The sequence below is a fragment of the Chroicocephalus ridibundus genome, chromosome 22 (assembly GCF_963924245.1).
Source record: "Chroicocephalus ridibundus chromosome 22, bChrRid1.1, whole genome shotgun sequence".
NCBI classification, from domain to species: Eukaryota; Metazoa; Chordata; class Aves; order Charadriiformes; family Laridae; genus Chroicocephalus; species Chroicocephalus ridibundus.
The window spans coordinates 7,535,850-7,563,455 of NC_086305.1; the positions used below are offsets into that span (position 1 = coordinate 7,535,850).

At 49.8% G+C, this 27,606-nt stretch overlaps 2 protein-coding genes across 10 annotated transcripts; one reads left to right on the forward strand and one right to left on the reverse strand.

Annotated features, from left to right (window-relative positions):
* On the reverse strand, positions 1-3,785 carry LOC134526389 (uncharacterized). 2 transcript variants are annotated; one of them, XR_010073953.1, is made up of 4 exons: positions 3,618-3,785; positions 2,551-2,702; positions 855-929; positions 266-726 (listed from the first exon to the last, which is right to left on the reverse strand). XR_010073953.1 is itself a non-coding variant. In XM_063358222.1 (3 exons), exons 1-3 carry the CDS (start codon positions 2,983-2,985, stop codon positions 604-606), a joined length of 633 nt encoding a protein of 210 aa, XP_063214292.1. In that variant the 5' UTR covers positions 2,986-3,785; the 3' UTR covers positions 1-603. The 2 variants fall into 2 exon arrangements, 1 of the variants encoding a protein (XP_063214292.1); XM_063358222.1 differs by having other exon boundaries at positions 1-726; positions 2,551-3,785.
* A 150-nt stretch (positions 3,786-3,935) lies between these two features.
* Positions 3,936-25,941, forward strand: SCAMP4 (secretory carrier membrane protein 4). Of its 8 annotated transcripts, none has more exons than XM_063357803.1 (8): positions 3,936-4,024; positions 9,588-9,655; positions 10,094-10,149; positions 12,942-13,070; positions 16,051-16,207; positions 20,777-20,878; positions 21,832-21,949; positions 22,682-25,941. In XM_063357803.1, exons 3-8 carry the CDS (start codon positions 10,143-10,145, stop codon positions 22,856-22,858), a joined length of 690 nt encoding a protein of 229 aa, XP_063213873.1. In that variant the 5' UTR covers positions 3,936-4,024; positions 9,588-9,655; positions 10,094-10,142; the 3' UTR covers positions 22,859-25,941. The 8 variants fall into 8 exon arrangements, with proteins under 8 accessions (XP_063213873.1, XP_063213881.1, XP_063213874.1 ...); XM_063357804.1 differs by having other exon boundaries at positions 3,956-4,024; positions 9,585-9,655; XM_063357806.1 differs by having other exon boundaries at positions 3,979-4,033; positions 9,585-9,655.
* Positions 25,942-27,606: the final 1,665 nt, after the last annotated feature.

The following is a 27,606-nucleotide window of genomic DNA, read 5'->3' on the forward strand; positions in this document are numbered from 1 at the left end:
AGATACCGACAGGTTTTATGGAAATGTTTTACTTTTTAGATTTAGGAACCTGCTTCTGTTCTCATTGAATGTTCTGTCTTGTAAGATTGTAATTTCTATTTTTTTAAAGAAAAGAAAATAACTAAATAAAATTTCCTCTTTCGGACCAGTCAGCTAGGAAGGGAGGGCAGGGGAGGGAGAAATGTTTATTTAAGGACAAAAGCGTTGTCTGAATTTTTCATGACATTAAATAAAAAGTAATATAATGTATGGACAAAAAACTTTTTATTGAGGTGTATTCTACAGGTATATAGATGTCTATTGCACAAACTTTACAGGAAGAAAAATAAAGTCTGTTTTACACGGTAAAAAAAATTAGTAATGTTGACGAGAGTGACTGTGATTCCAAATTTTAGCAAAGGGTGAGACTGGAAAGGGAACCCCTCAAAGTCATGGAAAAGCCTGTCGTTTCTGGAGCGGGCTCAGGACCTGCTGCACCAGAAGCCCTGACGCAGGGCAGGGTTTGGACACAAGGCTAGATTTTACCTTGTGTAAGGTATCATTGGGCACACGCTGGGAAGGATCCCAAGATCTAGGAAGGGGCTTCATCTGGGAAACCTCTGCTCAAACGCCACCAAGCTGAGGACAGTGACCGCACCCGGCGTACTGGGGACGCATTTCGGGGCAGGAGGTACGTGGATTCATTTTCAAACAGTACCCAGGAGGGAAGGAAAGAAGATGCATGCCCTGGAGACAAGAAGGATGCAAGGACTGGGATGCAAGGTCTCCTCTCCATCAGGATGCAGTCAGCTCAAAGGTATCGCTGTGTGCAAATCTCACCCTCGTTTCCCTCTGCTTCCCCTGAAAAATCTCACCTGGTGTATGCTCCCTGCTGCCTCCGCAAATCCAGAGCTGTGTCCCTCGGCAGCAGCAGTTGAACTGCCCGGGAGCTGTGGAGCAGAGGAAAATAATGAAAAGGGATCCTTGTACCAGCGGGGTCAGTAAATCCCAGGGTCTCGCCTCACCGGCTCCCCGACCGCTTCCCCATCTGTCTCCCTGGAGGCAGCACGCGTTCCCACCCGCAGTTTTTATATTGCAGGATAAAGCCTGGCTGCTACTGAGTGTCGGGAAAAGCCAGAAACAGGGCACGGCTCGTGGATGCAAGGGGAAGGGTTGGGACAAGGAGGGAGCGGGGCTGGGGTGGCCGGGACTGCAGGGAGCACGTAGGGACCAGCCGGAGCTGCGGCAGCGGTGTGGGTGTCAGCCCATGGCGCCAACCAGCTGCTGCACACCGGCACTTTTATTTGGTTTTCATTTTTAAAAAGATGTCTTTTTCCACCAAAATCATGTTTCTTCATTATTTTTTAAAAAATAAATAATAAAATTAAATCATAGGAAATCTGTTTTAAAAATACATTGCGAAGAACTACTCTTTAAACAAACCATGTTTATGAAAAAAGGCCTTTCAGTTCCAGGGGAGATGCTGGGAATGACCGAGAGGAGTGTTAACATCCGCAGCCCGTGGGAGCCAGCAGAGGACGGGTCCAGGTGGCCCCCACAAGCCCAAACACCTCCAGCAAGAGGCAGCAGGACGGGACGCCCCGAGCGGTGTCTGTCCCAGGGGGACACAGCGAGGAGCTGCCGGGACCAGGGTGACCGGGATGCCCGGTGTCCCCGTCCCCACTGCCCATCCCTCCTTTCCCCAGTAAGCTCTCCCTTTCTCTTACTGGTGGCCAAACGCCTCCAGTAGCACTGGATTTACTGGGGCGGAGTGACCTCTACTGGTTTATAGCTAAAATATTTCCTGCATTTCTGTGATGCTTCTAGATCAATGGTGGCCTGATCCTTCCCTCCCCAAAAATATTTGCCCAGCTGGCAGATACTGCCTGTGCCCGCTTTGGGGAGCAGTCCCCAGCGGAAGGGGGGCAGCCTGCCTAGAAATGAACCCCCAAACCCACATTTTAGGGAAACTTTGCAGACTAGAGGTGCGAAGGCCCCAGCATTTGCTCAGCTAAATGTTAGGGGGGTGAGCCTGAGTCACACAGCTCAGAGCTGGGAGTGCTGCGTTCACAGAAGCCACAGCCCCTGGGCTTGTAAGTATTTTTTAGAGTAGGGTTTATATATAGCCAAATTAACAGCATTTATGTAGAGCTGGTACCTTGGAGATGGATTGGTACCTGTGTTAGGGAGTATAATGCAGTGCAAATAAGGAGTTAAGGAGCTACAGAACCAAACAAAAGTGTATAAATCCAGAAAGTGTGCAAGGCCAGCTGTCGGTATGGCTGGGTAGGGACTTCCCAGTGCACCGCTGTGCGGCTGCATCCATCAGCACAAAAATTTCAGAGTGATTTGTCTGTTCAACCCTCCCCACCCCGATTTGCTGAACTGCAGAAGGAGGGAAGTCACACAAGCACCGGGCACCAGCTCCATTGCCGCTGATAATGATTTCCCCGACTTATTCAGAAGTGAAATCAGCACTTAATGGAGTAAGTTATAAACAGCAAACTCTTCCATGACCACACAGCCCTGGTTCCCAAATCCAGCCTTCACCTATCGACTATTGGAACTAACCCTGGAACCAAAAGTTTGTCGAGAGCCGGCAGCTGGATGCCGTAATGCTGTTTGGAGATGGAGCCCGCGGGTGCCCCCGGAGCGGCTCCTCTGCAGGGCGCCGACAGGAAGGGCAAGGCACAAACGCCCTCTCCCAAACCCGCTCTGTCTACCTGAAAATAAAACGATACCAACACTCAGAGCACAGTACCTCCTCACGCTGAGGGGTGCGGCTGCCTCACTGCTGGGGTTTTTAACAGCCATGAAGGGGTCATGGCGATGGGGGCCCAGGCCCGTGCAGGGCTGGGCCTTGCCCAGCTGCAGCTCCCCTCCCCCCACCCGCCATGGTGGCCTCTCCTCGGCCCTCAGCCACTGTGGAGGCTTCCCTACCCCTTGGGGGCCATCCATGCACCCGTCTGGTGAATGGGCTGTGACAAACCCACCCCCCAGGGACATGGACCATGTCCTGGCACAACCCACACCCCTCCTGCCCCCTGACAATTCATAGAATCACAGACTGGTTTGGGTGGGAAGGGACCTTAAAAATCACCCAGTGCCACCCCCTGCCCTGGGCAGGGACACCTCCCACCAGCCCAGGTTGCTCCAAGCCCCGGCCAACCTGGCCTTGAACCCCTCCAGGGATGGGACAGCCAGAGCTTCTCCGGGCAACCTGGGCCAGGGGCTCACCACCCTCACAGCAAACAATTTCTTCCCGATATGCAAGCTAAATCTACCGTCTTTTGGTTTGAAACCCTTCCCCCTCATACTATCATTAGATTCCCTGCTCCAGAGTCCCTCCCCAGCTTTCCTGGAGCCCCTTTAGGGACTGGAAGGGGCTGGAAGGTCTCCGCGGAGCCTTCTCTTCTCCAGGCTGAACCCCCCCAGCTCTCTCAGCCTGTCCTCCCAGCAGAGGGGCTCCAGCCCTCCCAGCATCTCCGGGGCCTCCTCTGGCCCCGCTCCAACAGCTCCGTGTCCTTCTGCTGTCGGTGCCCCGGGGCTGGAGGCAGCACTGCAGGGGGAGGACCTGCAGGACCTCCAGGACCCTGCACTTGGCCTGGTTGAACTCCATGATGTCCGCACGGCCCCACCCCTCCAGCCTGTCCCGGCCCCTCTGGGTGGCATCCCGTCCCTCCAACGCGTCGACCCGTCCGCTCAGCTTGGTGTCGTCGGCAGAATCCCTCAGGGTGCCCTCGATCGCACCGTCTATGTCGCCGACAGCGATATCAGACAGCGCCGCCCCAATCCCGACCCACGACGAACACCGCCCCCCGCTGCCGCCCACATTTCTGTCCCTCCCGGCCGCCGTAGCGGACTCAACTCCCCGCCCCACGGTCGGTGGCCCCCCTCACGTGACGAGGGCTTACCGCGGGGCACGCTGGGAAGTGTAGTCCGCGGTGGCGGGAGCACGGCGGCGGCCGCCATTGTCCGGACTCTATTTCCCAGCGCACCCCGCGACGGGCCTGGGGGAGCGGGGCTGCGGCCGCTGCGCCTAGAGGTGGGTACGGTGAGTGCCGGGGGATGGGGACAGGGATGGGGGGGACAGCGAGGCTGGGTTGGGGGACGACGACGACGACGACGACGACGACGGCGGCGGCGGCGGGGAGGGGGGAGAGCTGCGGGCCCGTGAGGGAGTGCGGCGGGCCCGGCCCCGGGGGTGACAGGGCCAGCTCGGCCCTGGGGGTGTAACGGGGCCTGCTCGGGGAGGGGGCTCGGGGGTGTGACGGGGACAGCCCTGGGGACAGCGAGGGAGTGTCGGGGAGGTTTTGGGGACAGGTCTAGGGGGGCGGCGTGGGTGTGGGGAGGAATCGGGGCCAGCACCCGGCGGGGCCGGGATTGGGGTCAGCCCCGTTGGGAACCGCTGTCGGGGGCAGCGTGTGCCGGCGGGGGGGGAGGGGGGTCCGTGCCCCCCCCGGAGCGCGATGGCGGGTGTATCGGGGCTGATCCGAGCACTCCGGCTGTGCCACTCGCCCCCCTCCATCCCCCTCTGTCCCCACTGTCCCCATCACGGGGGCTGCCCGGGGAGCGCAGGGCAAGCCGAGGGGCTGAGGCCGGGGCAGGGGGACACAGGGCGGCTGCACGGCTCCTGCTGGGGGAGTCCATGGAAGTGATCGTCCAGGAGCTGTGAGGAGCGAGGATGAAGCTTCTGGACGTGGGTGGTTTGCGTACCAGTGCTTTCACATACTGCCCTCAATACATCGCGGACATTATCATTGTAAAGAGGGTAGATTTAGATTACTAGATCGATTTCCTCATTGTAAATGGGGGAGAGTGAGATGAGAGCTGAGGAAGAAATTGTTTGCTGTGAGGGGGGTGAGCCCCTGGCCCAGGTTGCCCGGAGAAGCTGTGGCTGCCCCGTCCCTGGAGGGGTTCAAGGCCAGGTTGGAGGGGGCTTGGAGCAACCTGGGCTGGTGGGAGGTGTCCCTGCCCAGGGCAGGGGGTGGCACTGGGTGATTTTTAAGGTCCCTTCCCACCCAAACCAGTCTGTGATCATTCTGTGATTAATTCTAATTTTATTTCCCCCTCTCTGGTCTTAGTTTTTTGTGAGCATTAACTAGCTCAAGAAACTCATCTGAGCTTGTGATGAAGAGAGCAGTGAGTTAGAAATTAGGTAGGTAATTGACAGATTAATTTATCTTCCTTTTAGTGTTATTCTGGGCCAACTAATGTTGTTGCTACTATTCGCAGCCCAGGTCTTCTATGAGGCCAATCCAAGTAGGTGACAAGTGGTGGAATAGGCTTGTGCCCTGAACATGCGTGTTTCTGTGCTTTCTCTTGAGCCTTCTGTGGTTCTGGCCTTGAGAGCCACGATTTACTTCTGGAAGCGGTCATACCAAAGTCAGCATTTGTCCGTAGTACCTAAATTAAGGCTTCTGCCCATCTGCTGTGGCAGTAGATGTGGCTGTGTAAACAGGCTGGGAGACACCTGAGGGCAATTGCTTCTGATTGTGCTTTCTCACCAGCTCCAGGATGGAGGAGGGGAGCAGCAAAATCCTCTGTACAGCCGGGTGTCCCCAGTGTCCGTTGGACTGACGTGGGAGGAGGCTAACCCTTGCTACCTTTATTGCTCCCTGTGCGTTTCTCAGCAGCAGTGCTGCCATAAACAGTTTCCTCATTCTCACTGGTCATGCTAGGCAGCTTTTGGAATTAATTTTTTGGCTGGTTTGGTCACCCCATGTAATTTGAAGCACGGCATTGCATTGCGCTGGCGTCGCTGGAGGGGCAGTGTCCTGCTCCGCTGGCTTGTCCATGCACGGTGTGGAGAGGAAACACTGTCAAAAGCAAACTGTATCAGCTATACAAAGTCTAGGTTCATAGTGCTGAGCTGAGCATTTTGGTGCCTTGCAGAGTGACCTCTGCTGCCTTGGGCTCTCTGGGAAGTTCCTGATAAGAGTTGGACGTCTGAATGAGACTCAAACCCATCATTTCCTCTTAAAACCAGTGCAGAGTCACCACTTTCTCTTTAAATGCAACTGGAGAGGCGTATGAGCAAGGCATTCGCTTGTCTCAGGAGCACTGGAGGACACGTTATTCCCTGCCAAGGCTGGTGGTTTCAAATCCAAGTCTCCTAGATCCCTGCGGGGTGTCCTTGCTTATAGGCCACTTGCTCTTCTGAAAGGTCTGGGGTCTGCTGGCTCGCAGCGTGAAGTGGTCTGAAAGCCTGGTCCCTGGTGATAGCCCTCACCGGAGGGGTGAGCTCAGACCACTTCCAGCAGTTGCGTGCTGTGCCCAGGTCTTCTCGTTCCACTTGTGCTCGAATCATGAAGTCATTGTCTTACGAGTGAGTGTTGGCAAGTTCTTCTGTCGTTGCCGTGACGTACGGATCCTGCCCCTCTATTTGCTTTCGGCAAAGTGCTCGAGATTAAACCCTTGAGTACAGATCTGCATGGAAGCTCTAGGCCTCGCTACAGTTATCGTAGCGGAATGAAGGTATAAAAGCGGTACAGAAAATACCCTAAAGCAAGACTTCAGAAGCTGGTGAATTTTGCTGGATGAAAAGCTTAGGATGTCGGATTCTTCTGGGTTTGGCTGGGACATCTGCAGATGACACGAGAGGAGCCGGTGTCCCGTGAATCTGGCGTTAGTGTGGGTTTATGGCAAAGCAGAAATGAGTCCAGCTCTCCCACCTCCGTGTCAGGACTCCTCCTTTGGCCTGTCCTTTATTTATTTCCCTTACCACCCTTCTCTCTTTTTGGAGAAGGAAGTAGTGAGAAATAACTGAAACTTTTAAAACTATTTACTGTAACCTAGGTAGAACAAATTTTATATCAAACAAGGGGCCAAAACAGTGACATACATGCAGTCATGCAGCGTGCCTCAAGCAGATTGACACAGGTATTTTTTCCCAAATTTTTCCCTAATCTGAGATGGTGAAACGTGTTTCACACCGAAGTCACATTGAAAGTAATCATGTTGTTGTCTGCCTAGAAAAAACAGCGCTGCTTGCATACGCGTCTTGGTTTAAAAGGAAAATGTCTCTTAAAATGACACAAGGCAGTTCTGTCTTTGAAACACTGGTGAAGAAAAGCTCCGACTGTCTCCAGTGGGCTCTTGTGAGTCATGTGTGTTGGACTGTAAACTTTGGAGTTATTCACTGACCGTGGATGACCACAGTGGAAAAAGGAAGTTCGCTTCACACCACGGTTTCCTTAGCTTGGGTGGTTTTTTCCTCCCTCCCCAAATACTGGATGATACATGAAGAAATCTCTGCAGTGGAGTGCGAGATGCTGGGTTTTATCTATTCCCAATTAAACTGCAAATGTTACGGTGAATAGCTTATTTTATGTGTTGTCATCTTGCACAAATTCTCACGTGGTTTGTTGATACCCATTTATGTACCCGTTTATTGGCACTTGCTGCAAATCTATTTCCTTATGCCAGGATCTCACTATTGGAGCCTGACTGGAGGATGTTTAGGCTGCACAGTGACGTTTTCCCCACTGACCATCCGAGCTGGGCAACGTCATCGCTTATTAGCCACAAGATTTTTTCCTTGACTGTACATCTGAGGCCTGTTATCCCAAGACCCTGCAATTAAAAAGAGTTTGCAGAAATCCTGCCCAAATTAAGCGGTGAGCTGGGGAGGTATGAATACAGCGACTCCTGTGCAAGTGGATCTCGGAGCACTGAACAAAAATAGCATTGGGTTGGATCCTGGAGTCTTAAATTCATGCCTGCGAAAGGTTCAAGCTTGCTGGTGTCGGTGTCCGTGGGGGAAAACTCCCTTTCCTTTCCCCGGGAGCTGGGCTGGGGTCTCAGTGCAGCTGAACCAGTGGAAGGTCAGTGATTCAGGAACTGATTATTCAGTGTAAAACTTGGTCACTTGTGCTTGTCTTTGCAAAAAGAAATATTCTTAATGCTGCTTTGCAGTTCCAAAACACATCTCTCTGTAGGGAAATGACAGTTGTTGTGCCAGGAACTTCTGTGAGGTTACTCATAAAAGCAAAGGTTGACGGAGAGAGAAATATTCAGTAGTTTCTGTCGTAGCTTCTTTCTGTGATAATGCACTTTGTCTTCAAAGCATTAAACCATGGCTGAGATTTATTAGGAAAGGAGCAGGTAAATGAGAACAACTGGGGAAGATGTGAAGGGAGTGGATCACCAGAATGCTGCTTTCTCTGTTTGTTTGTTTATTTACTTATTTATTTGAGTTGAAGCCACTCAGCTTCACCACAATTATTTTCTTGAGAAGGGGGGGCTCAGGAGAGCTACTGTTTGGCCACTATGGCCCCCTCAAGCCAAGGAAGGTGTCCCTTGGTTTTTCCTTCTGGTCCCTTTTCCAGTGGGATAGACTGACGCCTCCCACCGCTCTGCAGCTGCGAGACACTGGCACTGGAGTGCGTGAACTAAATATTCCTCTTCTGAAGGTGGATCTTACTCATCTGCTCGTCTTTCAGTGAGAGTCTGTTCTCTTAGTGCATTCGTGTAACTAGTGTTTGTGTGTCATTTGCTCTTGCCCCAAAATTTACAGATCTCAGCTGGGAGCAGCTGCAAATGGGTGGGGTGGAGTTTTAATTGTATTCTGAACCGTCTTCATACTTTATTTTCTATTCACACGTTTAAAAAAGGCAAAGCAAAATGCTTCCACTTCTAAATCATAGGTTATAAAACGCCTGTCAGAGACTGGGTAACGTCTGTGTTGTGGGAAAGCCCGGAGGCTTCAGCCGCGACGGGGCCCCTTGTGCGAGCCTTTAACCAGGGAGTCCCAGCCCTGAGCAGCTCAGGACTTTCCTGCCCCCACTCTGTTGCTTTCTTCAGTCTGGTACAAGCAAAATAATATGTTCTTCTCGATGTAGATGTATATAACTGCATCTCTACGTACAGCAAGAATAAGCTGCCTGTGCAGGTCGCGCTTATTAGAGTGCCGTTCTCTCCACCAAGGACTGTGCCAGTGTAGCTCGTTTAAAAGGGAAATTAAATGCAACCCCAACAAAATAATTGCACCAGTGTAAACTCTGCAACCTCCAGACCATACGCAGGGCGCGCGGGACGGCACAGAGGTGCAGAAAAGGGAAACGAGCTGCTGTAAATCCTGAGGGCTTTGGGTACAACGCAGCTATTCTGACCCGGGCACTGCGGTTGCTGTCGGTGCTGGCAGCAGCTTGTGGTATTTGTTGGGTTTTTGTCGGGGCAGTTTTTAGTCTAGACTTCCTTCGTCTTGATAACTTTTGTCAGACCCTGCAGTGGTGGTTTAAAGGGTTGTTTTGTGGTGTTCTGTTCTTGCATTGGGGGCACGGGGTGTTTTTATCCTTAACGGAAAAGAGGGTAGAATCAAAGCTGAGCACAGACATCTCTTTCATCTGTGTGATCGGTTCTGCCAAAATCAGCAACACGGCTGACGCTGAGTAAACTTTACAGGATTCGATTCTTCCAGAATTACGGTTGTTTTCAATGGTGGTAACAGAAAGAATGAACCTGCATTTTAAGAAGGGTTATGCACAATTATTAAAATAATGAGGGACACTGGGGTTTGTGTACCAGCTGATTGTTTTTATTTATTTATTTATTTTGAACAGCAGTTTACTTCCCAGCTAACAGTGCCCATCTCTTTGTTTCAGCAGCTGGGAAAGTCTGCAGAGAGCCAGAAGCCAACGAATCATCTCGGCACCTAAATGAGGCATTGAGTCTGGTGAGCTCCTACAAATTTCTCTTCCGATGCATGCCCTGTGCTGGGTCCCACCCAGACCTGGCTGCCTCGGCTTGTTTGGCTGCAGCTGGGAGGTCCCCGTGTTCTGGCAGCAGCTGCCTCCGCGTCCTCAGCCTTTGCCAGGTACCGCTACGAGCGCATTTGTTTGCTGCTGAATAATCCAAGCCTTAAAAGTGGTTGACAGTGGGGTTGTGCTGAATGAGATGCTACCAGGTGGAGATTTATATGAACAAGGAGAAACAGTGATCCCTTCTGAAAGGTTCCAGCGTGTCTACTTTGGGCAATTGGAGACAACTGGTTTGTAGTGGGAGCCTGGGCTTGTAGTCTGTCAAACGCTGTGCCAGAGAGAGTCCCGAACCCAGGAGGTTCTTGGGGCACTGGTTCGTGACATGTGCTGACCTGCTTTTCTTTCTCCACTAGATCTGTTGCAATCTGTCTGAACCTTCACCAGGGAACACTCCTAATAGAAATGGCAGGTAAGAGCACCTCAAAATACAGCGATGTAGGGAGACAGGTTTCAGAGAATGTTTTTTCAGCGTGCTGTGATGGCTGTAACGCATCAAGTATGTGACATGCATCCCATCCTGAGATCTTGGAGATCCCGAAAGCTCTTCAGCTACTTCTCTTTTCTTGCCTTGGTCACATTCACTTTTATGCTGCATCCACTGCAGATTTGTCAGCTGGGGTTACTGTTCTGCCCCTAAAGGTGTGACTCGTTTGAAAGCTCTGTGAGGATGGAATTTATTCACAAAAAAGTATATGAGAAGAATTCCTGCCTTACGGAGGCTAAACAGCTTTCCACAGCGTTCCTAGCTGTACTACTGATATTGATACATCTTAATTTTACCTTTGGTGACATTAGTAGCACAATTCCTCCCAACCTTTTTAAGATAAGAGAGGGCCAGGGACTTGCATACAGCTGCTGTTCGTTGGTAATACAGTTCAGTTTGTGAAAGCACGGGTTGTGCTTGCTGATCTACTGTGTTGATCCATGCCTCAACGGGAGTGCTGTAGCACTCCAAGCTATGCGGTCCGACATGAAAGGGGATATTTTCCTTTGATTTCTTTTGTCTGTTCTTGGAAGTAACCCAGAACAGTTGAAAACTACAGGGTCTCTGGGTGGGAAAAAGTGGTCATCTGGCTGCCTGCAGCTGGGCAGCCACAGAGAAGAGGTGTAATCCCGATCTTTGTGTACCTAGCAAACAAGTGTGGAAGTACTTGGAGCATGTTGTGAGCTTGAAAAATAACAAACTGCAGCGGCTTGTGCCCAGCTGGCCAGTTGGTTTTGGCCCCACCATTTGGGAACTTCTGCAGTAGAGGCTGGCAGCAGCTCTACTGCCCACGACAGAGCTGGACTGTAGGAGAGAGGAAAGAGAAGAGAACAGAACCGAAGTAACTACCTGCAGCTTCGGCTGTTGAAGAGGGACAGAACAAAATTTTCCTCATCCCTCAAATTCCACCCCCCCAGATTGTTAGAGAATCTGCTTTTACTGTGGTCGGTTAATCTTGGTCTTATTGACTTTCCTAGAGAGCTGTCTCGTTAGCTTTAAAAGCGGAGCCCTCTTCCCTTCCTTTGATCCAGCACTGTTATGTCCTTTTGTAGGCTGCTGAGACAGAGTGTCCAGCAGAAAGCTCCGGAGGTGTTTATAGCAAACAAAAAAATAAGTCCTAAGAAGTCCAAATTCCTATGGACTTTGAAAGCGGCAAGACATCGGAAGTACATGTGATGGGCTGTAGGTGTTATCCAGTAATGAATACCAGCTTTAAAGGGCACCTGAACTAATGTTAAATGCTTTTAGAGGAGATGGGCGAGGAGGGGCAGAAGACTTAATATTTGTTTTTATGAGGAAAAGTCTAATGAAACAACAAGTTGAGCTGGTGACTTCAGACATTATTCCATATTTAATTCTGGTGTACTCACAGTGGGTGTTATCCGCACCGTATTTTCTGTGTGAAAAGATGTCTTTCCTTTGCACGAAGTAAAGCCTTTTTTCTCCTAAAGCCTGGCTTACAGCTTTAGCTCCTTCCCTGCCAACCTTCAAATGAAGCTAGGAAGCTGCTCCTGCGAAATGTCTTCTCACAGGGAGATAATGGCAAGAGAAGGGGAACTCTTGCGCTGACAGTTCTTGTTCAGACATTTCCTCTCATCTTCTGTGCCATTTGGAGGTTTTCCCAGGACATTCTTCATCTCTTCCTCTGGTTGTTTTTAATTCTGTTTACTGGGGCTGAAGTAGACTAGAGACAATTAGTCACAATGCCCTGGAATCAAACTTTAATCAGCACTGGAAGGCAAGAGCAAACATTCCCAAACATGTAGAAACGCACATCCAGGCACACACAGATACACCGACAAATCTGCGCATCTGTTTAGAAGCTGACAGCAGCTTAAACACAGAGGATTTAGGCATTTAATTACTTGATTTATAAACACAATTTCTTACTAAGGTAAGGTTTTCTTCACCATGCCATGCTTTTGTCAGCATTTGCTGATTTATTGTATCTGAATGCGGTGGGTTTGGTTTTTTTTCTTTTTGCTGGGGCTTAACCTTACAGGAAAAACGTGTCTGTTAAAGAAAAAAGGGTACGTTCATGCGTCTTGTCACAACACAATCATGCCTGACATCTGATGTGCCTTCCCTGAACTGGATGATATCCAAGTACTAAATTCCAGTTTGGGAGGTGCTTTCCGAAGGCACCCTTCCTTACTGTGACAGGGACATCCCTGCCACCACGCGCCGGCGAGCCTGGCTGTGCAGAGCTTGTGTCTGTAGGTAAATCTGCTTGGCTGGATAATGGCCAGCCTTTCCTCTGGCTTTGGTTTTCGGAGAGGTTGTAATTAAAAACCTCCGTGCAGCCTGTCCCCCCCCGCCCCCAGATGTTGCTGGCCTCTCCCCACTTCCTGGGGAACTTCATCCTGGAGCTTACTTTCAGGTTTTTTTGTCTTGCAGTGCCTTTTGCACAGCTTCACACTGATGAGTAAAGGGATTGAATCCACGTGTTGCTCATTAGCTCGTTTCTATTCCTTGCTCTAAGCTTTGCATGTGCTAGTTTAAGTGTCCTCTCCGCTGCCGAGGAAGGAGAACGAGGTGTTTGGTGAGGATGGAGATGAATGGCCAGAGCTGGCGATGGGTTTCGCTTTTGATTCTTAGGAGTCCCCTCGACCCTGATGCCCGGGGGTGTGTGTGGGGAAGGTGTGGAGGGTATTACGCCTGCTCAGCCATATGGTAATGCTTCTGCGTTCAGCTAATGTCTGTGTTCTGCGTTGTAGAAAAGGTGAATAACTTCCCACCGCTCCCCAAGTTTATCCCTCTGAAACCATGTTTCTACCAGAATTTTGCTGATGAAATTCCCATCGATTATCAGTCTCTGGTGAAGAGAATCTACCACGTCTGGATCTGTAAGTTGAATAAGAAACCTGTGCTGGGAAAACATGTATGTGTGGTAGCAGACCATACATCTCAATGACTCATGTGCTTTAAAGTTGTGACTGCAATTAGTTGATGAGAAACAATATTCCTCATAGAATACTGTACTATAACTTTATGCCCAAATTTTAAGTTGTCACACCTTAAATCTTTGCCACAGAGCAGCTGTTGAAGAAAGAAGAGAGTAACAGTGCTAGAAAAGTCTATTAGTAAATCTGAGGGGGAAAAAAGCAGACCACATTTGAATCCTTTATTAATGCAAGTGACGTTTTACTCCCCAAAACGTAACTCTTAAAGTAATTCCCAATTGGCCTAAAATAAGATGAACAGGAGAATTTTAGGCAAGAAAATAAACGTGGCTTTTATGCTTGCTACCTGTCTCCCCACCTCGCTATAGGAAGGGTAGAATTCCCCCTTGTTTGTGCCATCCACAGATTTCCCTTCCCAATCGAAGCAGTGTCTTCTAGCCGTGTGCCGTCTCTTCTGCAGCTATCCGTAAGCCTGCAGAAGGTTCCCTGTCCTGCTGGAGAAGGCGCTGATCCTCTTGGTCACAGCTGGTGATTTGCCGATGCTCTGTATGAACAGACCTCCTGGCTCTGGGCTCGTGCCGGCTGGCTCAGCCGTTCAAAAAATCAGTAATGAATATTGACCATTCTTCTCCAAGGAATGAAGTCAGATGAAAAATGGTGCGGCAGGGCTAGAGAACCACAGGGAATGCTTTGGAAGATTAAAAATCTTTTTGCCTTGCTTATCTTTTTTCCCCCTAAATGCTTGTCATCCTATTTACCCTCCTCACTGAAGGAAAGCTTGTTTTCTGCCAGATATGCATTTGGTGGCATGGCTTTTCTTCCAGATGCATAGGATGTGTGTATGAGAGAGATTTGTGTGCATAAATAATAGCGTAATCTATCACTCCATTGTTCTTTTGTTATTTAGAGATGCTGAAATGAGCTCTGTAATTTTCTTGCCTGAAGAAACTGCTTGTCCCTTCAGACTAACTGGTTAAATGTTGCACGCTGTAAAGCTGCCTTTGTCTGCGGCTCTCCCCAAACAGAGCGTCCCTCAGTCAAGTTAATGGCAGGCTGGAAAGGTGCCAGCCATTTGGGCAACTAGTCAAGGCGTGGCTGGAGAAGACCTGGCATTTTCACCAGGAGTTTTAAAATTTCCGGCTGCCCACGCTTGCTTTTGGGCTCTCCCCGACTTTTTGGGATGGGATGGAGAGAGAGACACATATGGAGGGAAAGCGGTAAACAAGAAAAGGCCGGTGTTAAAAATAGAAACACCGAAGTCATCACTGGAAAGTTGAATGCTCATTACTTTAATTGGATGTTTTATTAAGGTGGATGATGGTTTGGGGAAACCTGTACCAGAGCTCCCACTACTGGAGAACGAACTCCTGCCTGACACGCAGGGAGAGCCAGAAGTTCCTCAAAACTTTATGGATGCTCCTGGCTTGGTGATTGGGGTGTTTTTGTAGAGAGTAAATGACTTCTGAAAAGAAAAATTAGAACTGCAGCTAATCACTGTATAAATTAAATTTAAATAATTAAAATTCTTTCTTCCCACCAATATTAAGATAGACCCAAACCATCGCGTATAAAGCCTTGTTGTTAGCTACTCGGAAGAAATTTTCTTTGTAGTAAAACAATCTTTTATTTTAACTCTCACGTAGTTTGTGTGTCAGAAGCAGCGGCTGGGCTCGCATGCTTTCCACGCTAAATTCTCCTGACTGTGTTGTCAATATTTTTTTATGACCACCCAACTTTGGAGCTGTTCAGCAGCGTGAAGGCAGGTGGGTCTGCGCCAAGAGTCGGGAGAGGCCAGGCTGGCGTCGGGCGTCAGAGGACCGAGGCAGTGATGTGCAGGCGTGCGGCAGAGCCACGGCGGGTAGTGAAGCAAGGAATGGGCAGGGCTTGTTCACTTACCACGGGCGAAGAGACATCCTGGGATGTAATTTTGACTGAATAAATGAGACCGGGGTCCAAAGTGGTGCTGTGAGCTCGTCACCAGGCAGGACTGAAGGGTCGTTTGTGTTTGGACCCTCTGCCTTCTGGTTTCTCTTTGTCTGTGCTAATTGGTACAGGTTACTGCAAAGTTTTTTTAAGAGCTGCCGACTGTTTTTCAAAGTATGAGCTTGTAACTGGCCTAAGCCTCTTCAACGCTGGCAGAGCCTGGGACGTGCAGGGAGTCCCTGGAGTATTGAGGGGAAAGCGGGGAGCCCCTGGCATGGGGGCTGAGCTCAGCCTGTGGACGCTAGGAAGTCTGCAGCCCCCCCTTTGCAGTGATGCTGAGCTCCAGGGAAAAGGGGGAGCAGCGTCGCTTCACGCACATCTCCTTGGCGCAGCACTGGTGTGCTCTGGGGGCTGTTGTCAATGGTTCCTTTTTATCCAAGTGGCAGGAACAGGGATGTGAAAGGGCCTTTAAGCCACCCCTGTGGTCCCGTGTTCTCAGCTTGATTGGAGTTTGCTTATCCCCTCGCTCGAGGCAGCACTTACAAGCCCTGAAGCTAACTCGCAGGCTTCCTCAGAGGCCCAGGGAAGCAGAGAGCGAGCCCGCAAGGCACTGAGCTGGCTCTGTAATAGCTCCCGAGGCAGCCTCAGCAAGCGGAGACCAAAGTCGTACGGAGGATGGGTGCAGGGCAGCGTTTTACACTGCTCTTCTCTCATAACGGGGTGTTGCTACAAATGGGAATTGAACCTTGCTTGTAATTCTTAATAATGCTGGCCTGAGTCTTGTATTGGTCGCATCGGTCGCTACCCAGCTCTCCATCCTTTGGTAGGTCCCAAAAGAGGGAGATGGATGTCCCCGTGCTGCTGGCCCCCGCGTTATTGGGCTCGAGTTTCCCACTGCAGCGTGGACCCTTCCTATTTGCAGGACCGGGCGTTTGTTTCCTTTTTGCGCACAGACGTGCAGCTGCACAGCCTCACGTTCTTTCCTCTGCCCTCTTAACAGTTTACTGCATGACGCTGGTAGTGAATATAATCGCCTGCCTGGCGTGGTGGATCGGAGGAGGCTACGGGGTCAATTTTGGTTTGGCCATCCTCTGGCTTATCCTCTTCAGCCCCTGCGGCTACGTCTGTTGGTTCCGACCTGCCTACAAAGCCTTTCGGTAAGTAGAAGCCCACGGGGAAGTTTTGTTTGGGTTTCCTGTGGGAGAGAGATGTGTTGTTACTGGGAAGTGCCCCTATGGAGATCTCTCTGTCTGGGATAAAGATTAAGGGCTTGATGTCTGAATGTCTTGTTTACTTTTGAGATGAAGAAGAATGCGGCTACTTTTAAATGTTAGATGTAGGACTGAGGGTCACCTGCCTAGGATTGGAGGTGAGCAGCAGCGAGTAGTTTGCTATGAGGATTTGTTTGAGGATGAAATTCACGTTTTACTTAAATATTTCAGGCTTAGCAGCACCCTCATATCAGTATAACATTAAGATAGATACTAATTTGGTAAAGCTTCATTGAGGCTTATTTTGATGGAAGACTATTAAGTTATTAGTTTTTGAGAACTCTTCTGGTTTTTTTGTCTCTAGATACTTGAGAGCTTGGCAGCTTTGCTTTTTAGATAAAAGCAGTTCCCTGGAGCGAGCCCTTCTTGAAACTCCACAAATATTTAAAGCCATCCTCCATTTTCACTTTAATTAATAAACATTTGCATTTGCTCATGCTTGCTGTGGATCACGAGGCGTTATTCAGACATTAATGCATAATGCTTGTCAGAGCCGTGAAGGTCCCGAGCAGTTTCCAGCCTGCCGCAGGGGGAGGAGGCACAGAGGAGGGGAGGGACCTGCCCGGCGTCACACTGCGTGTCACCAGCAGACCCCACGCACCAGTCAGGGGTGAAGGTGAAGCTCTTTCTGGTTCCCTGTTACCAGAACGCGCGGGATTTTTATTATTCACCAGATTCTGTGCTGAGTCGGGTTAGAGAACGGCAAAAGCAGTCGATAGAAGTGGGAGTTGGCAGGTGGGTGCTGTCTGTTTAGCACAGATTAAGTTAGTTGTTTAAATGCTCTTCCAAATTTACGCTTTGTATAATAACAACACTGGGCAGTTAATGGTGGTGCTTACAACGGCATCAGTGTTGTACAGACCCTAGTCCAACTAGGGGTTGAACTAGATGGCCTTTAGAGGTCCCTTCCAACCCAACACATTCTGTGATTCTACATCATGGAGTACAGAGAGGATTATTTCTGATGGAAACGGAAGGCCGCTGGGTCGGATTCATCTGAAAGTTTTAAAAGACGTGAAAGTACCAGCTCTGAACTCTTGCCCTCTGGGGCTGGGGTTTTGTCCCCATCCCTAGTGCAGAAGCCCGAGGGCCTCCAAGTGCCGGCCAGAGCTCTCTTCAAAGAGCAGTTTCCATTCTGAAGTCTGGGAAAAATTACTCCTCACCGTTGACCTCCTCTGGGCTTCACAAGGACCGTTTCTAATTATTTCTTTAATGTTGTTTGTATGTGTTTATGCAACTGAATACTGAAAGGTCCCTGAGGGTACCCTGTGTAAAGACTTCTACAGTTAAAAAAAGAATAAGCCGTAGGGAGAGACTGGCAAGCCCAGAGAGCGTTGACTTTGCCATCAGTTGTAGAAGAGGCTTGGAAAACATTGCAGTGGGGCAGCGCTGTTCCGTGGGGGATCGCAGCTAGTCGTGATTCAGGAAAGCCGGGTCAGACCCACTGGCTGTGCTGCTTCTGGGAAGGGGCAACCCTTCAACACTGGTATCATGTCCTGCGAGGATGCTTTCGTAAAACCTTCGTCATACATCTGCATCCAAAATTAAATTAGCTGCAGAGCTTTGGCGCTAGGGCAAAGCTGTTGCAAATCTGCACCAGAAAGCTGGATCAGAAATCACCTTTTCTGTGTATCCTCACTAATTCCCACATATCCTTTCAAATGAAGACTCCTCCAGCCCTTTCAGGTCGTAGTTGCGAAAGTCTGTTTGAAGGCTCAGCTTCGAGCTTAATCCTTGTTAATTGGATTATGACAGGCACTACTGTGAACAGCCCATGTTTAAAGTATTTCTTTCACATTGCTGTACTCTGAGGTGATATTTTAAGTGGCGGGGGGGAGGGTCGTGAGGATGCTCCAGGGATGGCACGTTTCTTTCACAGCATCTCTGTGGCCAGGGAAGATGGAAGGTAATGGAAGGTCGCAGCACGCGGCTCAGAGCGGCAGGGGTCTGGCTGGAGGCTTTTCCGCTTGTCCCAGACTAGCCAGGCTCCACAGCACTGACCTCTCCAGAGCCTGGGGGTCCTGCCTCCCTCATCTCTTCTGTAGGCATTAGGGGATAGAATTATAATACTGATAAACATTAAGATATTAATAATTCCAATAATAGCCGCTTAAATACTTCCAGGGTTTGAGCAGGAGCTGGAATGACTGGAGCTCTTCTGTAAACCCCCCCTTGCACCAAGCTGCCTCATAAGCAACTGAAGTGTTTTTTGTAAATCTGTTCTGTAAATCCTAGAATGTGTTGGGTTGGAAGGGACCTCTAAAGGCCATCTAGTCCAGCCCCCTGCAGTCAGCAGGGACATCTTGAACTAGACCAGGTCGCCCAGAGCCTCATCCAGCCTGGCCTTGAATGTCTCCAGGGATGGAGCCTCCACCCCCTCTCTGGGCAACCTGGGCCAGTGTCTCACCACCCTCAGCGTAAAGAACTTCTTCCTAATGTCTCATCTAAACCTGCCCTGCTCTAGTTTAAAACCATTTCCCCTCATCCTGTCGCTACATGCCCTTGCAAACAGCCCCTCCCCAGCTTTCTTTGAGCCCCTTTAGGGACTGGAAGGGGCTGGAAGGTCTCCCCAGAGCCTTCTCTTCTCCAGGCTGAACATCCCCACAACTGTCTCAGCCTGTCCTTGTAGGAGAGGTGCTCCAGCCCTCGGATCATCTTTGTGGCTTCCTCTGGCCCCGCTCCAACAGGTCCATGTCCTTCTTGTGCTGAGGGCTCCAGAGCTGGACACAGCACTCCAGGTGGGGTCTCACCAGAGCAGAGCAGAGGGGGAGAATCACCTCTCTGGATCTGCTGGCCACGGTTCTTTTGATGCAGCCCAGGATGCCATTGGCCTCTGGGCTGCAAGCACACATTGTTGGCTCATGTCCAGCTTTTCATCCACCAGTACCCCCAGGTCCTTTTCCGCAGGGCTGCTCTCTATCACGTCAGCCCCCAGCCTGTATTGATAACGAAGGATTGTCCTGACCCAAGTGTAGGACCTTGCACTCGGCCTTGTTGAACTTCATGAGGTTTGCTCGGGCCCACCTCTCTAGCTCGTCCAGGACCCTCTGGATGATGTCCCATCCCCCTGGCACATCAACTGCACCACTCAGCTTGGTGTCATTGGCAAACGTGCTGGGGATGCACTTGATCCCACTGTCTATGTCATTGATGAAGACATTGAACAGCACCGGTCCCGTACGGATCCCTGAGGGACACCACTTGTCACCCCTCTCCATCTGGACGTCAAACCCTTGACCACCAGCCTCTGGATGCGACCATCCAGACAGTTCCTTATCCACCCAACAGTCCACCCATCAAATCCATATCTCTCCAACTTAGAGAGAAGGATGTTGTGGGGGACCGTGTCAAAGGCCTTGCAGAAGTCCAGGTAGATGGTATCCCTAGCTCTCCCCTTGTGCACTGATGCTGTCACTCCATTGTAGAAAGCCACTAGGTTGGTCAGGCAGGACTTGTCCCTGGTGAAGCCGTGCTGGCTGTCTCGAATCACCTCCACGTCTTCAATGTGCCTTAGCATAGCTTCTAGGAGGATCTGGGCCCTTTGAGTTCCTGAGAGGATGGGAATCATTTGTAGCATTAAAAAACGATAATGTGGGGAGTTGTAGATGTGCCTGGGCTTACAGTGAGAGGCTGGCTCATCAGTGTAGCTGGTTTAATGGGATGAAGATGCTCTGCTGCAGTTCTATGGCAGAGCCAAAACTTGGGCAAGACTGTGCTGTGCACCCATGGCGGAGAGACCGTGAAGATACCTGTCAGCCGTCTTGTTTGGGATCATATTCGTGCTGCCTGTTATACCTGCATAGATTAAAGGACCTCACATATTCGGGACCCTCTCAACCTGTACGTCCTGAAGGTGTGGAGCCCGCAGTGGTGTGAAAGCATGCTCCTGCGTTTCCCCAGCCAGGGCACCACCCGCTTCTCATGTGGCTGATTCTCCTCCTGCCGTGTCCCAGTGCTGCATTATTGACCGTGGGTGTGTAAGTGTGATGACGAGCAGCTACTGAGACATTCCCAGCTGGAATTCTCATGCTCAATGGTCACTTTTAGCGTGTGGGCAAACTCTGCCTGCCGTTTTTCAGGCCCCCTTGTGCCTCCTTGCCAGTGCTGAGCTGCGCAGGTGTGAGGCTGTGCCGTCTTCAGATATTTGGTGAAAGAAACGATTTGGGCACTGTGTTCTGCAGGACATGGCCTCTCCTCGTGTGTCATCGTATATGCGATTACTTGGGTAGAGCAATTGCAGGAACCAGGCTTACTGGAAGAGATTCGGTGCTGATGATTGATGGATCTGTGTGCTCTCAACTGCCAGGGAAAGAGGAGTCGCCTTCAAAGTATGCAGCTGTAGAGGGATCTCTTCGGAGATACCACGTTTGAGGGTTTGTACGTGATGGGGTCACACATCAGCGTGAAGTAACACGAGGTGCCAGTCTCCCCCTAACTTCCTCTCTCCCTTCACAGGTCGGACAGCTCGTTCAATTTTATGGCCTTTTTCTTCGTCTTTGGCGCGCAGTTTATTCTGACGATCCTGCAGGCGATTGGTTTCTCTGGATGGGGAGCTTGGTAAGCAGGATGCTCCTACAGCCTTATACCTGAGCCCTCGGCTCCCGTTGCCTGAGAGCTTCAGGCTACGGGCTGTTTCTGTCAACTTTTGAGAAACTGGTGGGAGTCTGTGTGGGGTGGAGGGGAAGAAGCTTTCTGTTTTCCTCTGTGGCACAATTCTGGAGTGCACAATTCTGTTCCCATTGCTGGTTATTGCAAGAGTTCTTGTGTTGGCAGGAGCCGGGTACCTTCACTTGCTAGTTCTTTTTAGCACCTTCCTACAACGTCCATTTCTTCTTACCATTTAACCAGCCAGTTTCAAGATTCATCTGATCCTCCCTTAGCATTGCCCTCAAATTATTCGCAGCACATGGTGAGCAGTGTGTGATGACTCACTGTTGGCCTATAGAGCACGTATTGTGAGAGTCGTCCTAAAATAAATGGGAGCATTTTAGTGTCTGTCCCTGGTTATGTTATAATTGTTTGGCATTTTAACTTTCTGTCTCTAGAGACTTGGGAGCAATTCCTGCTGAAACTACAAATAATAGAAAGTCCCAGCACTCCATATAGCATTTTGTTTTCTTAAGTGCTCTGCTCTCCAGTTGCCCTACCTGGTTATTGCCATCAAAGGAATAGAGATGCAGTGGAAATCCTATTCCCTGGTCCCAGTCCCGGTCTCTAGACACTCGACCTCTGCACAACCAAAAGCACCTTGGGAATAAATCTTCTCTTCCCAAAGTCTGTGCAGTCCCCTAAAGGACTGAGACTGGATTAGCGAGGGATGCTGGCAAGCGAGATTTGAGGTCTTGGAGAAATACCTGTATTTAATTCTGTCCATTTTCTTCATTGTTCTTTTAATTTTCAAGAGCTTTAAAGCTGCCTGGTAATTTCTGGGTGTGAATAAACAGTTTTTCTTATAATAAGGACACTTATAAAGGGGGCTATATTGTTTTTTTTCTTTCTATTTCTTCCAGCGGATGGCTGGCAGCCATTACTTTCTTCAGCACCAATGTGGCAGCTGCTGTGTTCATGCTGTTTCCTGCCATTATGTTTACAATGTCGGCGGTCGCAATGCTCATCTGCATTTTAAGGGTAGGTGTTTCAGATGTCTCTCTGCCTTGGAGTATCCACAATTCATGCTGCAATAATGTGAACGGGCAGCTGAGCAGCCACCGTAAGCCATCCCTGCTTTTACAGGTTTTACAGTGTAGTCAGTTGGTGTCTCTCAGAGTATCTAGAGGACAAATCCGGATAACACAAGACAGCTGGGGCTGAGTGTCGTCACCATTTCATGTGGCGATGTTCCTTTACATCACTTGAAGCACTTCATTGCTCCTGGGGATGGTCATTGATGGTAAAGGTGAAGCATCTCGAGGTGGCCTGCAGTGGGGACTGTATGGCCGGATGGGAAGTGGTCCTCGGTTCTCTGCAGAAATAAAGATTTGGAAGTAGGACTGTCTGGAAAGCTTTGGTAGACTGGTGGCAGAGGAGGAGAGAAGACAGAAGCCCTGCTGAAGCAGCAGTGTCAGTGTTACAGAGGTTTCAGCCCGCTGGCCGGGGTTGGCTGCCTTGCTGTGGGATTCCCAACCTGAATCCCAGGAGTCCGGCTGAAATGGGTCGAAGTCTTGGGTTGATATTATCTATTTGCACCTCTGTTCACTATATTATTACCTTTTTAGTGCTTTTGTTCCTTAGAAATACAGTTCTTTACAGAGAGAGAGGAACAAACACACAATACAGTAACAAAGTGACTGTAGCTCTTCTAAGGAGGAGGTTTGGGTGCCTGTTACTGGTTTTTCTCTTGTTCTCTCTCTCATTCATTAGGTACATAAAATCTACCGAGGGGGTGGTGGAAGCTTTCAGAAAGCTCAGGACGAGTGGAACAGTGGCACGTGGAGGAACCCACCCAGCAGGGAGGCCCAGTACAACAATTTTTCTGGGAACAGCCTGCCAGAGTATCCCACAGTGCCCAACTATCCCCCGGGAAACCAATGGCCTTAAGCAGCAACAGCTGCAAACTGCCTGGATTCTCTTCTTTTTGGTCTTTTTATTATTGTTATTTGAAAAGATCATTTGCATTCCCGCCCCCGCCAAGCACCCCAGTCATCTTGGGGACTTTTTTGTTTTTTGTCTGCTCATCACCGCAGAAGATACGTGCTGTCAGCCCTCGCCACCTCCGGAGCTCTGCACGGCATATCGGAAAGTTTTTTGTTTGTGTTGAGTTACCAGTATTTGCCTCATCACAGACTGAGGAACCAACCATTCACTGCCCTGGCTTGAGGGAATCCTCTCATGACCAGATGTGGACAAGGCTGACTTCCCCACGACGATGAACACTACCGCGATTGCTCCTTCTCCTGCCTCCCTGCTTAGTTTTCATCACACACACAGGACGCTGCCAAGTCGTCTCTAATTGTAACTAACACAATCAGAGCGTTAGTAGCAACTGGTGTTTACTCTCCTGGATGAATAATCTGGAATTTTTCACTCTAAGGGAAATGCGACACCTAAATTATTTGGTACTAGTGATATCAAAGGTATTTGTAAAGTCCACAACCTCATTTGCTTGCACTCTCTGGTGAAGAATCCTTTAGATAGCGGTGCTTGCTGTGGGTGAGCGTTGTTCAGATGTGAAGTCCGCAAGAGTCCTCATTTGTCTGGCTAGGATTTTTGTTATGCTAGAAGCCTTGCTTTCTCTGCTACCAAAAGTTTTTGCTGGATCTGTGTGCTTCAAAGGTGCAGATTCATCTCGTTCGGTTAATGATTGCTCGCTAAAAGCCTGATTCAAAGCCCACGGGAAACTATTGGAAAGCTGGGCTTTGGAGCTGGCTACCTGGGGGATGTTCACCCTGTTAGAGGTAGGCAGCACGAGATCTCTACACCATCTAATTTCCATCCAGGTTTTGTGCTGACCCAACAAATGCTCTTTGGGACACACCTGGCCCCATTGGGACACCCTTTTTTCTGGGCTCCCAGCCAGTAGCCGGATGCAAGATAACTATTGATCTGGGGCCCCGATGTGGTTTGGGAGGAATTCCGTTACAATGAATAGTTTTAATTCTCCTTTCTGCTGATGTAGTTGAAATCCAGATGTTATGCAGTGGGGTCTGGTAGACCAAGGAAAGCTTGTTAGTCCTCGTAACTGATGCTAGCGGCGCAGACCAGGTCTGCGGCTGTGTAGCCAGCAGCGCTTTCCTTCCAGGTACAAGCAGGGAGAGAGAGATTTTTGCCTTTCTCCCAGAATCGGCTAGAGAGAGGATAAAGCTGTTGGGAGGGATTGTTTTCCCTGAGAGCTAGCATCCGTCTCGTCCTTCATCTCCATTCTGTGTGTGTACATCAGGACTCCTGTAGCCTGAGCCATCCAATTCCCCCGTGTCCTGCAGTGATCCAAGCAGCAAAGGCTGCAGTTTTTTCTTCTCCCTCAACGGCCTGCTGTGAATTTTTTCAAACCTGTCAAAACTGGGAGGTCAGTTCCCAATATTTTTATAAGGAGTGAGTGTTCAGAGTCTTTGGCTCTGAAAGTTTTAGCCAACGATCCTGTGAAGGACAGAGTGCTCCACCGCGGGGACTTGGGAGGTGTTGGGTACCCCCTGGGTCAGCCCCAGAGCCGGGAGGTGTTGGGCACCCCCTCGGTCAGCCCCAGAGCTTGGCCGGCTGGCGGATGGGATGCTGGAGATGTTATGGTGGAAGTGGAGTCACTCCAAATTCACACTGAGTAACTGGAAAACAAAATTGGCTCCTGGCAAGGGACAGGGAGGCTGTCCTGGCTAGGTGGAATTGATTTGCAAGTGATCTTTTGAAAACTGTCTCTATATGTGCCTTATCTAATAAAATAATAGTTCACGAAGGAGAACTCTTCCTTCTGCATCACCCCTGCAGAACTTCCCATTTGCTCTATTAACTTTTCCTGTGTCATACTGTAAATACTAAGTGAAGTACAGCTTGGAGTCTGCATGACACCTTTATTACTAGGGCCAAAGCGAAAGCAAACATGAATCAGAGGGCAGAGCCTCCCTGAATTTCAGTTTACAAGCAACACTGATGCCCTGCTGCAGAACCAGCCGTTTGCTGGGTCTGGGCTATTTAATGTGCTCCAAACACGAGGTTTTTTTTTTTTTCTTGCGAGTGTACAATGTGCTTGTAAGTACGAGCGGTTGAAGCCTTCTTAACAGAACACGACCTGATCGCGTTGTCAAGCTTTTAGGTGCCTTTGTCGCATGTGTGATTTTAAGTGTTCTTTGTCGCTTGCCATCAGAGAGTGATAAAAGAACTGCCTGTCGGTTAACTCCCTGGAAATACGATTGCACTACAGGGGAGCGAGGGGAGGTTAACGGGGCCAAACGCGATGTTGGCTGTGCCTGGAAACCAAAACATGGTGCACCCGTGTATCACGCTCCCTTCAGCCCTGCCCCTCGCTATCCTCAGCCTCTTGCCAAAATTTTTCAAAAGCAATTGGTATCTGTCTGGTTTTTTTTTTTTTTTTTTTTTTTTTTAGTGTGTCAGGTTGGACATTTCAAAGGAACCAAAAGAAGAAGCCTTGCCGGGGACTCCATGCTTGGCTTCTCTATTTTTTTTCTCCCCTTGGATAATCTGGGAGGCTGTTTTGCAGCACCCACGTTGAGTCATGTTGAAAATGCTTGATGCAAGCAGAAGGGTGATTAGGAGCCTGCCCGCCAAAATGGTTAGAGCTGGACACCAGAATCGCACCCCATTAGCAGTCACTGCTGGAGGTCTCTACAGAGCTCTGTCGAACCTCTCTGGGTGGGATCTGCCAGATCCCTCATCCCCCCTCCATCCTCTTTGATGCCAGAAACCGTAATTCCAGAAAGTTGACTCAACGCGCTGCCTGAACTACTGTGGCTTATTTTTTTGGACTCCTCTGTATGTTTTTAAATGTTTACATTAGATTTCTAAGACTTCTTAACACAATTAACCTGGACCTGGCTCCCGGTTTTGTTCGGCATCATGTGGCGTGTATGTGTGCGATGTTTCATGTCACTTGTGGAGCTCTGGGTTTTGTTTATGTTTTTCTCCTGATCACAAGACAATAAATGCTCATCCTGTGCTTGATGAGAAGAACTGGCCGCATTAGAGAAGTGTGTCTGTTCCTAGGTAACCAGAATTATCTGGCAGAGGGAAATGGTGAAATCTCTATTTTCCTCCAAAGTCTCCCCACCACATGTTTTTTTTTCCTTAAAAGAACAGCACGTTTACGGATGAAGCCCATCCTCTGCGTTGGCGACCGGCGTGAGAGTGGCACGCTGTGGTTTGTGCTCTTACAGATGCCTGATAAGCATTTACCAAAGGCGTTGCCATTATTCTCATTTGGTAACGAAGGGAAGGGAGAGCAGAGGCATGGGTGGCGGTGAGAAAGTTGCATCTCCCGAGGGTCGAGGTCTGTGTCCTGGCCTCTCCTTAGCGGTGCAGAGACTCGTGCCGGCTCCTTGCAGTGCTGGCTGCTGCCTTTTCCCGTTTGTTGCCCAGAAGGAGATCGTTACCCCTGGAGTAAACGGGCTGTTTGACAGCGAAGGTGAGTTGAATCACTCAGTTTAGTGTGTAGCTGAATTTATCGACCCAAACTACCATATTGTGGCTTCATACCCCAGTTCCGCTCTGTACCAGATATTTAATCCTAGAAGAGCTGTTTTCATCACAGCTGCTCGATACGACATCTGCTCATCTCAGTGTCCTCCTTATCTCCAAAGCCCTGTGCCAGGCACCCCCTGCCCAGCCATCAGCATCTCGCTTCCACCGGCGGTGGTTTCCCACAACTGCTCGCTGCTGTGCCAGTGATGTGTTGAGCATGAGGATGAAATGGCTTTTGCTCAAATTCTTTACTCCAGGCCCTCAAAAGTCTGAGCAGAAGGCACAGCTTTAAGCTCCTGGTCCAGCCGCTACTCGGGCAGGTCCTCAGCACTCAGGAGTGACGGGTTGTTCGCTCCCTAAAGGGCTCAGCATCCCCCGCGTGGGGTGGGGGCTCTTCGCCTGGGGTTTATTGGACGGGACACAGCGAGGGGCCTGGCTTTTTCTTTGTCCGGTTCTTGATGTGTTTCTCTCACTCTTCAGTTTCCCAGGCCCTGAACGCAAATGTTTCACTGCAGGAAGGTTTCGTCTGCCCGCCCCTGAGCAGCTCGTTCTCCCGTGCATGATCAAGAGTGGTTCGTTTTGCGTTGTCTGCTTGCAAATTAGCCCTAATTAACTCGTGCCCGCGGGAGGAGGGCAGGGTTCATAGCTGGATGCCTTCCCCACAGAAATTCCCTGGCTTTTCTTGCTAACTCGCCGGTGCTGAGCCAGTTCTGTAGCATGAGCTGTACAGGTCTCTGCAGACCATGCCTGGCACACTGCATGTTCACCGCTGGAGATTTGCCTTGAAATAAAATCAAAACTCTTTGCTTTTCCCTCTCCAGCTCCAGAGGATGGGTTAAATTCTCAAGCCAAATGTCTGAACATTTCTCATGCGTGTTCTCAAAGTGCTTGAAATTGCCTCTTTCTTTCATGGTGGTGGGATGGTGCGAAAAGGAAATGGGAGGACGGTTCTGCCGTCGGGTACTTCGGGGGCAATTTTATTCTCTCCAGCGGTGGGACATGGGTCACAGCCCCTGGCTGCTCTCCTGAGCCGGGAGCAGGAGTGCCGTGTCACAGCATGGGGCCAGGATAGCAACATCTGGGCTTTGCATGCAGAGAAGCTCATTTTATTTTCCCAATTCTCTACAATCATAGCATTTTCTTCCAGAAGCAAACACCTATAG

Bases quoted from the DNA above. Each gene is read 5' to 3' on its own strand.
- LOC134526389 (XM_063358222.1), bottom strand. From the start codon at position 2,985: ATGTCCCTGGGGGGTGGGTTTGTCACAGCCCATTCACCAGACGGGTGC. The intron at 930-2,550 runs GTTAGTTCCAAT...TCTGCTCCACAG, and splicing joins GACAAACTTTTGGTTCCAGG to CTCCCGGGCAGTTCAACTGC. The intron at 727-854 runs GTGAGATTTTTC...TCTTGTCTCCAG, and splicing joins CAGCAGGGAGCATACACCAG to GGCATGCATCTTCTTTCCTT.
- SCAMP4 (XM_063357803.1), top strand. The intron at 13,071-16,050 runs GTAAGTTGAATA...CCCTCTTAACAG, and splicing joins AATCTACCACGTCTGGATCT to TTTACTGCATGACGCTGGTA. The intron at 21,950-22,681 runs GTAGGTGTTTCA...CTCATTCATTAG, and splicing joins TGCTCATCTGCATTTTAAGG to GTACATAAAATCTACCGAGG.